General features: G+C 38.2%; 1 protein-coding gene across 2 annotated transcripts in view; it reads left to right on the top strand.

Moving 5' to 3' along the window:
• DYNC1LI1 (dynein cytoplasmic 1 light intermediate chain 1) overlaps positions 1 to 16729 on the top strand; it is a 47294-nt gene extending 30565 nt beyond the window's left edge. Inside the window, exons 5-14 of one of the 2 annotated variants that reach the window (XR_008912503.1) lie at positions 1390 to 1556; positions 4662 to 4755; positions 6723 to 6858; positions 7840 to 7951; positions 10672 to 10731; positions 10868 to 10912; positions 12567 to 12687; positions 13091 to 13249; positions 13900 to 13982; positions 15748 to 16729. Coding sequence is in view for 1 of the 2 variants with exons in the window: in XM_001370079.4 (XP_001370116.1) it covers positions 1390 to 1556; positions 4662 to 4755; positions 6723 to 6858; positions 7840 to 7951; positions 10672 to 10731; positions 10868 to 10912; positions 12567 to 12687; positions 13091 to 13249; positions 15748 to 15860 (1007 nt within the window). In the remaining variant the exon portion in view is untranslated. The remainder of the gene's footprint in view (positions 1 to 1389; positions 1557 to 4661; positions 4756 to 6722; positions 6859 to 7839; positions 7952 to 10671; positions 10732 to 10867; positions 10913 to 12566; positions 12688 to 13090; positions 13250 to 13899; positions 13983 to 15747) is intronic. The other variant, XM_001370079.4, reaches the window with a different exon arrangement.
• Positions 16730 to 17462: the final 733 nt, after the last annotated feature.

Here is a 17462-nt window from a genome sequence, read left to right as displayed (position 1 = left end):
AATATATTTTCCCTTGCCAAAAAGAATATGTGCTTTTCTCCTAGTTTTCTTCACCTCATAATCTTAAGCTGTTTTTGCTTCCCATGGAAAAAAACAATGGCTCAAACTCATATAGAGCTTCATGTTTGCAGAGTGATTTTCTTTAAATTAATCTTGTGAGTCAGACAGTACACTTAAGAGTATGAGAAGGGGGCAGCTGGGTGGCTCAATGGATTGAGAGTCAGGCCTAGTGACGGGAGGTCCTAGGTTCAAATCTGGCCTCAGACACTTCCCAGCTGTATGACCCTGGGCAAGTCACTTGACCCCCATTGCCTAGCCCTTACCCCTCTTCAGCCTTGGAGCCAATACACAGTATTGACTCCAAGATGGAAGGTAAGGGTTTAAAAAAAAAAAAGAGTATGAGAAAATAGGGTCAGAAAGATTGGGGCATTTACTCCTAGAATTATAGCTGGTAAAGGGAAGAACCAAGACTTGAGCCATCCGTTGTGCCCATCATAGGCAAGGAATCTCTTTTAGGATGAGTCTTAAATATATACAGTCAGTGCTTTAATCAGTTCTTCTAAGATAAATACACAAATATTTTGCTATTATTAAAATTGATATAGGCTCTTTCTCTGAAAGTGCTTATTTTTGTGCATCTTCTATTATCTCGTGAAAGTATAGTTTAGAAAAAGTATAACTTTAAAGTCGTATTTATAATTACTATAGAAAACAGCCTGGTGTAGTAGATAGAGACTTTGAAGCTAGGAAGAACTGGGTTCAGTCCCACCATCAACTAATATAATAATAATAATCCTACAGCTAGCACTTACACAATACTTTAGGATTTGCTAAGTACTTTCTGTGTTATCTCATTTGATCCTCGCAATAGCCTGGTGAGCAGCATGCTCTTATTCTGTCCATTTATAAGTAAAGAAGTTAAAGCTGAGAGAGGTACTAAACCTTGCCCAGGTATTCATGAGTAGATTGCAGCTTAGGGCTCTCTACTGTCCAAAATGATAAATTACAGAGAAGGTAACAGTCTACATTGGTAGAGGTGCTTAGTCTTCCCTGAGGATTTCCTCTCATGATGAAATTATCACAAGTCCTACAGCCCAGCTCCAATCCTTTTCCCTGTTTTAATTCTAGAGACAAAGCAGTCCCTGAACCCTGGTCCCCTCCTCACTTTTCCAGTTGGATGTCGTACTAGCCATCGTAAAAATAAATGTTGATATTATCTTTATTAAGTCATCTCTTCTATGAAGTGTATTTTAGAAAGTTAACAAATGTACCGGACCCTTCATAGGACTGAATAATATTATTATGTAGGAAACATAATTAGATGGTAATACTAAGAAAAACCTACCTGTCAAAATTGTGACTTGAACTGTGTTATTATTTGCTTTTCAGTGATTAGAGATTTCCAAGAATATGTAGAGCCAGGAGAAGATTTCCCAGCATCTCCACAGAGAAGAAGTACATTACAGGAAGACAAAGATGATAGTGTCATGTTACCTCTGGGTGCAGACACGCTCACATATAACTTAGGCGTCCCAGTGCTTGTAGTTTGCACAAAGGTTGGTGTTCATGTCAGGGCTAGTGAGGGATAGAGGATTCTTTTGCTTTGTTGGGGTTGTGCTTTTTGAGTATGAGCCTGACCTTATCTGACAAGTATTATAGGCTAGTAGGAAAACATTTCTCAAAACTGATTGATATATAATATAACATTAATCCTAGTTAATTTTATTTTAAAAGAATGTAATTTCAAGAAGAAATTTATCACTGGGAATCATTTCTGTCTTTACTTATTTTTGTAGCCAGTACCATTATCCTATCCTAGAGTGGCATAAGTGTTAAGAAGACTATACCTGTTTTTATTTTTGTTCAATAAAAATGAGCGAGAGTAAAACCTCATAAATTTAGAGCCTAGGGGGCAGCTGGGTGGCTCCGTGGATTGAGAGTTAGGCCTAGTGATGGGAGGTCCTAGGTTCAAATCTGGCCTCAGATATTTCCCAGCTGTGTGACCCTGGGCAAGTCACTTGACCCCCCATTGCCTAGCCCTTACCCCTCTTCAGCCTTGGAGCCAATACACAGTATTGACTCTAAGATGGAAGCTAAGGGTTTAAAAAAATTTTTTAGAGTCTAGTTTTTTTTTTACAATTTATGCAAATTTAGACATAACTGGATTACAATTCCCTTGTGCACTAATTTTGAGATAGGAATTTGATAAAGGAGTGATGATGTAAATAAAATTTCAGGGCATGGAGCAAATATTGCACCTGCATTAAAGAACAAATTTAAAGCATCTTAGCAGCCTTCATTGCACTCAGGTGTATTGTTTCTAAGTGATGATTCATTTAAAAAGAGGTCTGATGGACTTCTGATAAACAACACTTACTTAGCTGAGTTCACTTATTTATTGCATTAAAGAAATAAAGCTACATTTACTTTTTGAAAAATATATATTTGAAATTTCCTTCTTTCTGCTAATCTAGGTTTATGAACTTTTGTTTGAATATCAATGATAGTATGTTTAAGAATTTCAAGTCAGTGCTTTCCATTTTTAACAGAAAGACAAAAGCAAATAGCTTTGGTCTTAGGAAATTTAATTTATCATCTCAGTCATTTTTATTTCAGCCTTTTAAAATTCCATTACTAGGAAAGGTGACAAAATACTGAACTATGAGTACCAAAAGGAATAAGAATTTCTAAATGATCTTAAAAATTGCTTTTCTCTCTTTGAAGTTCTTCATAGTGTTTTTCTATGTATCTTTTTTTTTTAAGCATCCTTCAGTTTTTCCCCTACTTGTTTTTGTTAGTCTCAGTAAGCAAGCATTTCCATATTTTCCCCATGCTATGCATAGCCCTGGAAATTTTGTCCTCACTGGGTCTTATTTTCCCGTAGAATTAGTATTATAACTGGGAGTGTTACAGAGCACATACAGGCATGAAATGAATAGTGGACTCCTGGGTTTTTAGATTTTGAAGAGACCTCAAGAAAGCATCTTCCTCAAAAAATGGAAGCTGAGAACTATGGGAGGATATTCCGGACTAGCTTGTGGCAAAGTTGAGTCTAGAACCCCACTTTGGGACTTCTTTTCATTGTACCACATTGCTGGTACAATCCAAGCTGTGGATAGTATATCTTTAATCATTCAAAATTATGATAATGTTCTCGAAATACTTTTAAAATGAATAAAATGGCTATAAGGTATGTAACCAACTGTAAACTTTATAGCATATAAATTGAAATTTGATCTAAAATGAATAATGTCATAAAAACAAAAATTTAATAGTATTGCCCATCACTTCTGGGAAAAATTTGAATGGCTTGGGTTTCTTTTAAAAGGCTGTAATGAGAATTATGATTTAATCCCTTCTTTTTCCCTTGATAAACTTCTTTTCAGCAAGTCGAAGCATTCAGAATCATTTTATTGTTCTTAGAGCCATGATTTTCAGAAGTGACCTGTAGTTTCTCTTTGGCCATTAGTTGGCATGCCTGTTCTTCAGCAAACCATTGATTTTAAAAGGTGCAGAAAACTGAAACATGGAGGTCAATAATTAAGCAAAGTCATTAAAAGTCTGGCCAATTTTGAAGGGCAGTTTTGAAGGTGATTCTAGAGTGATTCTAGAGATTTCTTGTGGAAAAGTTAAGTTAGCCAATTAAATTTCGGTACCCTCTTCTAAAACCTTTATAGAGTATTTAACAGATTAAAACTTCCCCTGACGTGTTTTCCCCAACAACTTATTTTACCCCATTTGGCTCTGGGGCTTACAATTGAACCATAGGTCCATGAAACCTAGCACCATACGAGACTGTCTCGGTCATAGGATGATAACCTAGGATCACAGTTTTAGAGTATAATTCAGAAGCCATCTACTGAGGACATGACTGAAGAACCCTAAAGTGAAATGGCTTGGCCAGGCTCACACAGGGAAGGAATTATAGAACTTTAATTTGAAGGGCCATTGACTCCAAAGCCTCTACTTTTCCCTTCTTAATAATAGCTCTAAAGTCTTTACATTTTAGATGTAGTAGATGTCTTCATAGTAAACTAAAAACCTAAATGAGTTAAGAGGTAGCAGATTATCCTGACACTTGGCAGGCATAAAGGAACAAAATTACTTCCAGCACTGGCACAAGAAGTGCTGAGACCAGGCCAACCCTGGAAACTCATCTTATGTGCTTTATGCTTGATGAATAAAGCTTCTTGACACCCATGAAGGACTGATGATGGGCCCAAACAAATATTTGGGGAAGAATTTTGAAAATGTTTTCATAGAAACACTTCTTGAAAATGGAAGGTAACAGGGAAAATATTTTTTTTCCTTCTTTGTGTGTATATTCCTTACATCTTTTCACCACTCCTCTCTGCCTTCATAGGCTATCTTTACTTTCTCTGACCAATAATTCATTGTCTCTTGGTCATCTTCTTAGTGATAAGCCTTTCCAGTCTCTAGACGTTGATGAAGCATTAGCATAGTGGAGGAAGCTCATCTCTAAAATTATTTTAAGCAAACATTTATTTTGACACCTTTCCAGTAATACAGTTTATTAAATTAGGTTTATGTTTTATTTTTAAGTGAATTTTAATCTTTTTTACAATTGTTTTCAGTTATTATTCTTGTATTGTTATTTAATACATCTTTTCAGCAGTTTCATAATTATTTTAACTCAACAGTGTGATGCCATTAGTGTATTGGAAAAAGAACATGATTACAAAGACGAACACTTTGACTTTATTCAATCACATATCCGGAAGTTTTGTTTACAGTGTATCCTTTTAAAATCTGGGATTGTTTAATGATTGTACATGCACATTAATATTTGTATTTGCTTTATAGAGGGAAAGGAATTAAGTTAATAGAATTTCCCAACATTATAAACTTTGAGGAAAAAGAAGCTCATTTAATCATCTTATTTGTTATCTAATCAGCAGACCATCCATGACTTTTATCTCTCCTATCTTGCCATCATACTACTCATTTGGTTCTCTGGAAGAGGTAATATTCCCACTATTCAGTATACTGGTTAAAAATATAGAGATTGAAGCTTTGAAGATAGGAAGTCAGGTAACAGGTACTTAATTAGTGCCTGCCATGTCCATGGCACTGGTTGAGTACTATCAGGGATTAAAAGACGTATATGGCATCAAGTTGAAAGCATTGTCTTCAGAGCACTTACAGTCTACTTGGAGTATAAAACATACACATTAAAATGTAGCATATAGAAAGAGCCAAATGAGTGATGCCAACTAAAGCAGATTCCATTCATCCTGATGACCTCAGGGTTCTGTGCTTCACCACTAGTCAACAATATTAATTCTGAATTCAGTGGCCTTATTCCCATGTCACTAGTTACGCTTTAGAATCTAGAGCTCTGCACTAACTAAAATGGACTTAAAAAATTTTTTTAACCTTTATCGTCTGTCTTAGAATTGATACTAAGTATTGATTCTTAGGCAGAAATGCAGTAAGAGCTTGGCCATTGGGATTAAGTGGCTTGCCTAGCATCACACAGCTAACAAGCATCTTTGGTCAGATTCAAACCCAAGTCTTCCTAACACAGGCCTGGCTTTCTATCTACTTGAGCTACTTAGCTGGCCCGAATACAGACCATTTTTAATCTAGTGTATATTTTTTTTATCCCTTTTGGAAACTAAGTATTGTATTGAATATATCAGTTTTAAGAGATGGGAGAATGGGTTTTTATTCTAATGTTTTATTTTCAAAAGTCCAATTATTTGTTCAGGGTGAAAGAGCTGTCTGAGCTGGTGACCATGGGAAGTGGATAACACAGAGAGAAAAAGAGAATCTCAAGCACAGGGATAGTTACTTTTTGTGACTAGATTGCCAGAAACTCCTCAGTTGTAGCTTTGGAACCCTCATAGGGCTGCCCTTGTGTGATTGGATCGTGGGAGCTATATGAACCCTGAGGAAGAGTGAGGAACACAGAGAGATAGGGAGAGAGGAAGAGGTCATCAGAATTCTGGCTCAGTATGCTGATGGTATTCCTCTTCCCTTTTTTCAATCCTGTCCTATTCCTTGTGCCTGTTAATTTGCCTCCTATCCCTGTAGCAAAAAATACCATGGATTAGATTCCACGACAGACACTTATTATGTGAATATTATCGGTTGAATAGGAGAAAAGGGGAAGATGGTGTTCTGTGAGGTCATTTGTCCTCTGAAAGTCATGTGACAATTTAGGAACTCGTGTTCTTCTTCCCCCTTCCTTCCCCTTAGAAAAATTAACCACAACTACATCCCTGAGTGTGTACATGAGAAACGTGAATATAGAATGGAAGCTAGGAGGTTTGGTCTTGCCTCACCCTTCACCTCTTGCTAATTAATTTAGAAGACTCCAAATCCCATTAGATGGATAGTGTTCGAAGGATAGGTGCGTGAATGTTGAAAGTGAATGAGGTCAACCTCTGGGATAAGATTTTCCTCAATATTGAAGAAATTTATTTTAAAATAATGTTTCCTTCCTGTGCCCCCATGTTGCTGCTTCTACTGACTTTACTATTACTTTGGGGCTTGAGAAGAAACAAAGCATTTTAAAATACATGTTGCATCTATTTTATATGTCTTTAGTAGAGACTTCAGAAATCTTCAAGAATAGAAACAATTAGTAGAAAATTAAGGACATTATTGACTTTGGGTGCTCATAGGCCAGGTCCTTTGCCCAAACACACTGGTGAGTTTACAGTCTGCTCAGAAATTTCCTTAACACATTTATTTAGATGGTGCAGCACTTATTTACACTTCAGTAAAGGAAAATAAAAATATAGATTTAGTATATAAGTACATTGTTCAGAAATTATACGGATTCCCTTTTAAGATTCCTGCTGTTGTTGTGGAAAAAGATGCAGTATTTATGTAAGTATCTCCTAGATGGAAGGTGCTTTGCTATTTTTGTTTCAAAGATGAAGATATATTGATAGGGTCGTGTTAAAGACCATGGTGGAGAAAATGCAGAGACGGGGCAGGGCCTGCGGGGATTGGGGGGGGGGGGGGCAGGGTGGAGACCAACAGGACTTTGTATTAAGCATGTTAAAAACCTGTTGTTCAAGAAAGAGAATTTCCATTCCCTGCAGCTGCCTCTTGACTTCCGCTGCTTTCCATCTATCTAATTATACAATATCAAAGACTTTTGACTTATTTATATATAACATATGTGAATATTATTTGTATTAAAGTTAGGGATTGATCATGTGATTTCATTGGTATTGATATCTCTGGGGTAAGTAAATTCCTTCTACCAAATTTGGTCAGCACCCTCTGCTACTTGGAGTTAGAGGGAATTGCTTAGATTCCAGAGAGGGGAAGTGAATTGGCTGGGTGGGGTCCCCATGGCAATTGGTAAGCCCTCCATCCTTCACACCACACGGCCTCTCTTGGTTTTTATGTTGCCGGCTGTGTAAGAGGAATCTTGTGAGCCGCTGTTCCTGATGTGTACCTAGAAATGTTGTGATTTAGGATAATTGGATATTTCAGAATAAATAACTTTGAGGGTTTTAAAAATCCATTCAAGGGGGGGGGAGCTTTATTGCTTTGAAGTAGTTAAAAATATGGATCTGAATGAAATCAAAGAAGTCCAGGGGTCTGAAATACATCTGTATTATTACTCAGAATGATCACGTCTTATGTGAAGACATCTTCTGTCAGGGAAACTCTAATCCCTTTAGGAAGTGTCCCCTGTAACAGTGGTCTTGGATATTAAAGAGAGCCTCAAGTTGAATAGTCAGGCCCATGGCAGTGCACCCCAGTAGATTCCTTCTCTGTTGTGGCATTGGGTTGAAGAAGGGGATACTCGTATTGATGGTGAAGAATTCATGTAGACATAATGTTTATTTCTAGTCCAGCAGGATGGGATAATGATAAGAAAATAGGAATTTTACATGAAAATTTTCAAACGTTAAAAGCAGAAGATAGTTTTGAAGATATTATAACCAAACCACCTGTCCGAAAGGTAATTTGATTTTATTGTTTGTCTTTCTTGTGGAAATAGCCTCAAAATGAATGTATTGGTGTTTTGCACTAAGAAATGGGACTATAATCCCTATAGGAGTTTGCTTGCTTATAAGGAAAGACCTTTTCTTTTTTTGTAGCTCTGGCTAATTGTAATTACGACAAGAGTGATTTTAGCTAAAATTTAGCTATTAAATTTAGCTTTTCAATATTTTTGCTTTTAACCAGTATTTGCTAGCAAATGTGTGCACATATTTACTTTCTTACCGTAGTGGGAGAATAATGCGGGGATTATGTGTCACTATTGAAAATGGAGAGTTTCTTAAGCTTTTATATCATTTCCTGCCCAGAGAAATATTGAGAAATTTTCATCCTCCATCTCTCCACTCCCACTTTGAAGAATTAGTTGTTCATTTAGATCCTAGGATCAGATCTAATGCTCAAAGAGACCTTAAAAGTTACCTTGTCCCCATCCCTTCTTTTTTACTGATGAGGGAAGTAAGGCCTGGAGAGGTTAAAGATTTGCTTAGGGTCACACAAGCAGAAAACTGCTGAGCCTGGATTTGAACCCAGGTCCCAAATCTAGAATTTTCCCTACTGAGCCCACATAGATTTTATAAGCAATTCATTGATTAGGTAGGCAAACCTGATATGTATAACAATAATAGATAATTCTTTGGGGTCTTGAAATTTCTTTAATAAGGTTTCTTAAATAAGTGTTTATTGAGCATTAGGTAGTCCCCGTGGACCCATCCATAGCTCTTACCAGTAGGTTACAAGGTTCTTTTAGGGAAGAAACTGGTTCTGGGTTGGGAGAGAGAAACATGTCCCCTCTGTGGCCTCACTGCATTAATCAGTAGCGAATGTGACTCTGAAGCCAGGGTTGACAAAACAGGGAATTTGCTGCCTGCATTTTGTCTGAGCCGACCTTAGAACATGGAAAATTGAAAGAAATGAGGAAGGGCATGGAACCATCATGGTTTCAAACCAGATGGCCTTTTGCCTGATCCTTGTAGCTCTGGGATTCTGTGGTTCATGAAAACAAAACAGAACAAACAAAAACCTGACATTTGTTCACAGGCCTCAGTTAAAGTCTGTTTTAATGCTTGAGAGGGCAACAGTGATGGATTGGTCATGCTCACCAGGATCTGAATGTCTCCCAGGAGAATATAAATACTTTAGGAGCAGGGACTATTTCCATGTAATTTTTTGGGTCTTGGTTTCAATTTTTGGTGTTTTACATACTAGGCATCTAGAAATATGTCTTGGACCAACTCACAATGTTTATTAAATTCCCACATAATATATAGCAAATGGTTTGGGAAGTGAAGGAGAACATAAGCAGCATACATGATATGTGAAATTACTTAAAATCAATCATGTCAAACGTGTGATGATTTAAAATCCCAAGAAAGTGACTTCTGGGTAAGAAAACCAACTTATTGATTAGGCTAGCAATAGCCAATAAATTAATTGATCGGTAATCTCTCTCAGTGCTTAGAGACCCTGAAGTTCCCGCAGTGTGGATCATTACATACAGTTTATTCATCCCCTGGGCCTAGATATCCCAAAACATCTCTTATTGGTGAATAGCCAGTGAAAGGGTGGTCCATCACTCTCTCAAATCCTTCTCTTAATTCCTTGGCTGATGATGGGGGAAAAATCACATGCTTTTTCTCAGGTCCTTAGTGCCTAGAAAGGGAAAGCAGGTCCTTCCTGGTTAGGAGTGACTTTGTCCAGTGGTTCTTAGTTGGACAGAAACACCTGTCCTAAACTAGTTCCTGTTTGCCAAAACAGGATAGAACCATTAATCTCACTTTTCTCTCTGTTACCCTACAATGGAAGATATTCTAGGGTGAAACAGTCCTTGAATTTCCTAGGAACAAAGGAATGAGTAGTACAGAGGGCTGAGGAACAGATCTCAGCCTCAGTTCAAACCTAGAAAAAGAAATAATTCCTCGCACTCAAATGGAAACAGAGTCTGCTAAACTGGATATAAGGATCCTTCTGGACCACATATTGATTCAGAAAAACCACATAATAACCTTATGTTGTCCTGTATTTTTATGTATTGTTGTTAAACATTTCCCAATTCTATTTTCATCATGTTCCTGCTCTGACCCTTATTGTGAGCCACTTGTTTGACGCGTCTGCTTAAAATCATGTAGAGCCCCAGGCAAGCATTTGCAGGTCTTTAGAGTATGTAGTAAAGAAGTGGTAAAGGAACCTGTGCTAAAGAAAGTGAATGAATTGGAGGAGATTGGATGACCAGGTCAAGAGATGTGGGACTCCTAGACGAGGGCCAGACAGAGCCAGGGAGTAGGACCTGGGCCATGGGAGACTGAAGATGCTTAGCTCCTTTTTTATAATATACAGCTTGTGGTTTGCCAAAGGATTGGAACCCAGAACCTCCGTCTCCAGGTCTGGCTCTGTATCTACTGAGCTGCCTAGCTGCCCCTGCAGGCAACTCTTTAAAACATCTTTTTTAGACTGAAACTAAGATCTTTGGAGCTATATGTCCAGGCATCTCCTATCTCATCAGAGCCCCCAACCTGACTCCCCTGGAATGAGACAGATTGGAAGGTTAAATCTTTGTCAGTCTGTGCAATAGAAAAACAAGATTGACTTTGGGTGAGAGAACACCCGTGTTCTGGCACAATTTCTGGTTTTTCCTCATCAATAGCATAATCTTTTGAGCTCACTGAAACTGTTCTTTTTCAGTTTGTTCACGAGAAGGAGATTGTAGCAGAAGATGACCAAGTGTTTCTTATGAAGCAGCAGGTCAGTATACTCCCTTTGGAGGTGGATTTGGGAGTTAATATATAAGCCCATTCTCTTAACAAGATTTTTTAAAAAGTTGAAGCAAAAGTCATGATTGAAATTCTGTATGTCTAAACTAGTTGTTTTTATTTTTCAGTCCCAGTTAGCAAAGCAACCACCCACAGCAGCTGGACGGCCAGTGGTTAGTATTGTGGATTTTTATAAATTTTAGGGGGAAAGCAGGAATATATATTATTTTGGCATTTTTTCCCAATTGCATATATCACATAGGTGTATATCTAGAACTGAAAACTTGGTCTTTTATGCCATTTCAAGAAATAATTTAAAATCTGAAAGCATTTATAGGCTATCTACAACTTAGGATGAAGTTGTATTCCAAATATCATTTAAACTGATTGTTTAGAATTCTTTTCCCATAGAAGCAATAGTGGTTTAAGTTTCCCGACATTATATGTGAGGAGGAAGTGTATGGAGCTTTAGGAAGACTGGGGTTAAGTCTGGCCCCTGATACATATTGTATGACCCCAGACAGGTCACTTAACTTCTCTGTACCCCAGGCAACTCCCTAAGGCTAGAGCTTGCAGAAATCTGCAGACCTGCATCGGGGAAGAGAAGGTCCTTGCAGGGAGCCCCCTGCTTTTGTGAAAAAAATCCCAGTACAGCCCTGTATATACCAAGGATGCTCGAGCACCCATCATCCATGTGTAACTGCATATATATGGGAGCTGCAGTCCAAGAACAGTAACCCCCTACCCATCCAGTGTGGGAACTGCTTCCTTCCCACCATTCAGGACTCCTCAGAACTGAGATCAAGGGCCCAGGGCTGGGACAAGATGATAGTGAGAGAGAATGTTCTTCTCATAAGTTTCTTCAGAGTAGCAGCCACTTGGTATTTACCTAGCACCAGCACAGGACTACCCTCAGTATGTGCTTGTAAATATTGGCTAGTTTCGATTCACCTTTGAGGCAAGCAACCAGCTGGTCATAAAATGAGGACATGGCAGTTCGTTGAACTGGAAACCCAGCACCCTGTTTTTTGTGGGGCTTCTTTTCCTTCCACTTTTAATAGACCAGGGGTTAAACCAGATCACCGTAGGAAGTTTCCAACTAAAAAATGTTTATTAAAATAAAACTTCATTAAATAAAATTTGGGTTAGGTTAAAGTTTATATATAAAACTGAAAAAAAATTGCCAGTCAAATTGAACAAGGTAATAAAAGGAAATACTTAGTCTGTTTAATAAAATAAAATTTCTTATACTTTACAAGTGCCATCTACATACAATTAAATATAAAATTATAAAATGACAAACTATTGTTATTTGTTAAAACATTCTTAACTATTCTTACTGCCAAAGCTCAGTAGTCTTGGTTGTGATCTTGCATGTACTTAAAACTACAAATGGGTTTCCTAGGATCATAGGCTTAAGAGTTAGGAAAAGCCCAAGAGACCATTTAGTTCAAGGCCTTCATTTTACAGATGAGGAAACTCAGGCACAGAAAGCTAAGTGTCTTGCACAAGGTCATCTAGGTAGTGACAAGAAGACCAGTTTGAAGCTTGGCTCTGCTCCTTCCCATCTCTGTAACCCCAGGCTACATCCAGGTCCATACTTGGGATCCCAATTATAGTGTGCAGAGGGGTCCAGGCTCCAGATGTTCCCAAATGTGGCCCTCCCAGGGCAGAATTGTTCATGGGCAGCTTTTTGGAAGATGTAACAGTAGAATAGACGCTGTAGTCGAACCAGTGGCCGTTTTGTGGGATATAATGTCTTTGGTGCTGAAAGCTTCAGCTTTGTCGGTAAACTTCCTCAATCCTCCTGTTACTGTCTTGGCACAGGATTCCTCTCCACGAGTTCCTGGTGGTTCCCCTCGAACACCTAATAGAGCAGTGTCATCCAATGTGGCCAGCGTGTCGCCCATCCCTGCTGGGTCCAAAAAAATTGACCCAAATATGAAAGGTATCAAAGGCTTTTAGCCCCTTTTCAGCACATGAATCATATTGCTTTAATTGGTTGGTTATTACATTTGCTACAGTTGCTAGAAGATGAATTATTTACACAGGATTAACTTGAGATAAAAATGAATGTGCGCAAATTCTCAAAACCAAGGCTCATTTGGGTTAATAACTCAAAGCTCCTCAATTAAAGTGGTCGTTTTTGTATCAGTGCCCTTCTAGACCCTTAGTACCAAAAGGCAAGGAGTTTACATCTGAATTGTTTCTCCTCCCAAGATGCTCAGTACCCAGGCCAGAAAAGGCCCTTCCTGTGTGTTTTTTGTTTTAGATTGAGTTTACCTAATATTACTTTCCATATAGGGAAGAATACAGAAGCTTTGTTAATAAAAATGTTTGTTTTCATATAGCTGGTGCTACAAGTGAAGGGGTACTCGCTAATTTCTTCAATAGCTTGCTGAGTAAAAAAACAGGCTCCCCTGGGGGCCCTGGCGTTGGTAGCAGCAGCCCTGGAGGTGGTGGGGGCAGTGGCGGCGGCGGCAGTTTACCATCGTCGGCAAAAAAGTCAGGTATGGCGGACTCTGGTAAATAATTGACTTTTCATGTGTGTTAATTATTATTTATTTTTACAAAACCAGGTTTTAAACTTTTTATAGGGGAGAAGCTGAGGCACAGTAAGCTTATGATTTAATGGGAGAATTAGAACCAAAATCCAATGTTCCTCACTTGTAAAATACTTTCTAATTTTGGAGAGAGAAGATCTCTGTGATCTTCCCAAGTACCCTAGGAAATAGTTACCTTGGAAGCCATAGAACTTGTGCTCCTTAATCCTCAGACTGGGCTAATTTTATGTTACCTGGACCACAGCCTTTCTGAAGCTATATGTTGGGGAGGTTACATGAAGCAATTGAAGGAGCTCCATGAAGATTGATTCCATCTTTGTATTGCAAATAAATCCTTTGTAGAAGGATTTCTTTAACTTGGAAAACTTGGAAAAGGATGTTCTTTAACTTGGAAAAAGTAATCCAAAATGAAGTGTACAGTTTGAAAGACCATAGACATGTTTTTGTTTAAAAAGGATCCATTGCCCCCTAGTGGTATTTTCTGAAGAATTATGCTCCGCTGGGAACTTGGGTCATTATGAAACATAGCAAAGGATTAAATGAGCCAAAAAAAACTTTCCTAGCACCCTACTGCATTATCCCTACTGTATTATCAGGTTAATCCTGGAAGTCATCCTCTGCCTGAGAGGTCCAGGGCCCTTGGAGTCATCCCCTGGCTGAAGGACACGAAAGAGAACAGGTCAGGCCAAGCTAGCAGAGAGTCTCTCCTAGAAACATTCAAACCTGGATCCCCTCAGCAATTCAGACCTAAAGTCCTTTAGTCCTAAAGCCTCTACTACCCTGTGTCTCCAGTTTTTAGCCTCAGGTTAGCAAGTACAGGCACACGTGTGAAGTCAAGTCGTATTAGGCAAAATTAAATCAACTTGGTTCCTTGGTGATGTAGAACCATCTATTCTTTTAAAATCAAATTGGAACCTAATCAGCTTAAGGAAATAGGATGTGGAGATTTAGAAAATGCTCGTATGTTTTACATAATTCTATTGCTTATCACTTTTACAATCTCAGAATGGGGTACGATAAGGATTGGAGTAGTCTTGAAAATGATGGAGTGAACTGTGTGTTAGATGAGTTGAAGTCCCTGAAGTGTGCTTGCTATTGGATTCTAGAAATATGAACATTTTTGCTTATATGACTCAAAACGTAGGTTTGGATTTTGAGTAGTTACCCACATTGTCTTTTTGAACGGTACTATTTATCAGTTAGCTGTATTTGGTACTTGGTGCCATTTTTTTATCTATCATCCCAGAGGATGTTCTGTAAAAGCACCAACTAGAAGCTGACTTGATAAACCCATTTTACATGGATCAGCAACTTTTGAGGTGCTTCTGCTAATAGATCCTAAAATTTTAAATATGTGAGTCTCTGTTGACTCTCCCACTGCCCATTATAATGGCGGCCTCTTGAGGGTAAGAGTAGCTGCCTTTCTATTCCTGATGCCTTGTCCAGAACCTTCCACATCGGAGCCCTTAAAAACTCATGTTTGAATGTAAAACCAGTTGGCATAAAGACTGGCCCCAGATAATGATCAGTGGGTGTCTTTAGGCACCTGCCACCATCTTGTTACAAAGACTAAACCTACTTCCTCTGGAAGTTTCACCCGGGGTTATCCCCCTCCACAATAGCAGCTGAGTCCTTGTGGTGTTTAAAAATTAAGTTGCAAATGAAGATAGTCACATTCTTTGGACGTGGAAAAGGGACTAGAAAAAAGATTTTTGTAAAGTTCTTCAGTTCTTGATCTTCAGATTTTTGCATGTAGATCTCAGTGAGAAAGTAAAGTACATGGAGTTGGGGGACACCACAGGTTCAATGCAGCCTCTGTCACTTACTAGCTATGGGACCCCCAGGCTACTCTAAGGCTGCTCTACTCATCGTAGGGGCGTTGCCAGAGTTCTCACAGTGGTGAAACCATTGATTGTGGGAATGTGGCAGGGGGAGATGGCTCATGATTTGATGGTTAGAGCAGAGTATAGAATATATAACCGATTATAAAAGCTGTCGGCCAGTTTTTCACAGGTTTGCTCTTTGCTACTCTTCAAAGAGGCAATTGGGATGACCCTTAGGAAACAGACAAAGGCTTTCAAATTTGGTGGGGTTAATCCCCTGGGTAGATGATCCATTCCTAGAGTGTTTTGTATTGCTTAGGAATGAGTATTCTCACTTTGCGATACTGCTATATTGACTTGGTCCTAGATGCTGCTGACAAGTCATATGAAATACAGAACTCAAACTTTGGGGGATTTGTATTTAGGGATTACTTCCATGCAGGCAGTTTTAAGTTTGGCATCTATTTAGTAGGCAAGACCTTTTTTAACTGAGTACTTTGCAGAATTTACTGTGTAAGACACTATTTTAAGCTTAGTTGGTGCATAGGTTTCTATTAGGAATATTAATGAGTACTTTTTCTTGTAAATTTACCTCTCTTTTTTTGGTTTGTTTTTCTGTAGGCCAGAAACCTGTCTTGACAGATGTTCAGGCAGAATTGGACAGAATTTCACGAAAACCTGATATGGTTTCCCCCACATCACCAACGTCCCCAACAGAAGGAGAAGCATCTTGAAGATACCAAATAAAGCCATTTATTCAGTTTTCTGAGATAATGTAAACTTGCCTCTGCCTTTTCCTTCAAAAGTGGAATTAGGGAGCTGAAACATTTTTTTCAGAAGGATAAAATTGCTGTCTTTTTTGTTGCCCAATCTTACAAAAAGGGACCTGTACAAATGGAAAATTAAACTAGACTATGTTGGACTCCTGTGTGCATTGCCACTTTGCATAAGGAAGTAATTTTGAGATTTTGAAAACTCAAAATAATTTCTAAAACTGCAATTTGTCCATTTGATCTTATTCTAACCACCATTTGGGGTTTGTTTTTGTTTTGCTTTGTTTTTTAATTGGGAGGGTTTGGGTGGTAAGCAATATGCAACTGGGCACCAGACTGACTCCGAAATCCCTGCCTGTTTTAGCGTTAGGGTTGTTAAGATGGTTAAGATGGTAAATGAATTAATCTGTTAGTTTTCTTGGAAGACCGATATCATTCGTTCACTCTTGTGCACCAACATGAATGAATTCAGATTTGTTTACTGCCATGTGTGGAATGTGCTCACAAAGCTCCTGGATCTCATTTGGACCACTAAGTTCTATCGAAAGTTGTGGGGCAGCGTCATCTCCCAAGTAGATGGATGATCTAGAGAAATGTTGACCAAGTTTTATCTAATTAACTAGCAGAACAAGACAGCCCACTGCCTGATTGTAATAAAGAAAAATGCAGAGGTTATCAAAATGAAAAGAAAAACAATTTACATATTTGTTTCTCTGGCCCAGCCTTAATACTTACTTTATGTTTTCCATATTACCATGATGGTTTTAATTATCAGTCTTTTAAACTGTAATCAGTTAATAAAGTATTTATTCTCTGCATTCAGATCTAAATAATTCTTTGCATTCTCTTTGTGTAAATTTCTATTTATTAGTTAAAAGATAAGGTTGACTAGTATTTTGACATGTTTGACTCAGTAGGAGCATCCCTATATTTCTCTTCTCTTCATCCAAATTTTCCCAAGACAAAACCATTTAAATTTACTGTCAACTTCCTTGATTGTGTATACCAAGGAACAGTGTATGGTTTGTTTGCTTTTGATGAGCTCAGTTCCTCAAGGATGGAAAATTTCCACACCCCAGAACCTTCTGTCAACATTCAGCCTCAGAGATTATTTAACGGGAAAGGCTGCTTTTTAACACTTGGTCAATATGCTCATGGTGACCTACTCCCTTCCTGATCAACACGTGTCATTTCCCCAACATTTTAATTTTGGTCCCCAGTTATTGTTTTTCAGGAGCCGGGATTTTAGAGCCTACTTGTAATACCATTAAATCAGAAGACCTTTTCATTGATCAGTTGGCAAATACAGTCATGGTATTATACCAACTTAAGCCAAGTCAGGTGATTGTTTTCAAAATTATTTGTTTTTCCTTTAAATGAGATCACAATTTTTAAAGCTTAAAAAATATCCTCTATATTCCTAAGATATTCTTTAGAAGACCCTGAAGCATTAAAGGAAAATCATAAAAAAGCAAAGTCATCTTTCAAGCGATCTTTCAAAATCAATTTAGTCATAGAAAAAGCATGTTGGTTTCCTGTACCTCTAATTGAACATAAATACCG

The sequence above is a fragment of the Monodelphis domestica genome, chromosome 5, assembly GCF_027887165.1.
Source record: "Monodelphis domestica isolate mMonDom1 chromosome 5, mMonDom1.pri, whole genome shotgun sequence".
Lineage (NCBI taxonomy): Eukaryota > Metazoa > Chordata > Mammalia > Didelphimorphia > Didelphidae > Monodelphis > Monodelphis domestica.
Note: the sequence above shows the minus strand (reverse complement) of the source record. Positions and strands in the feature narration are given on the sequence as shown.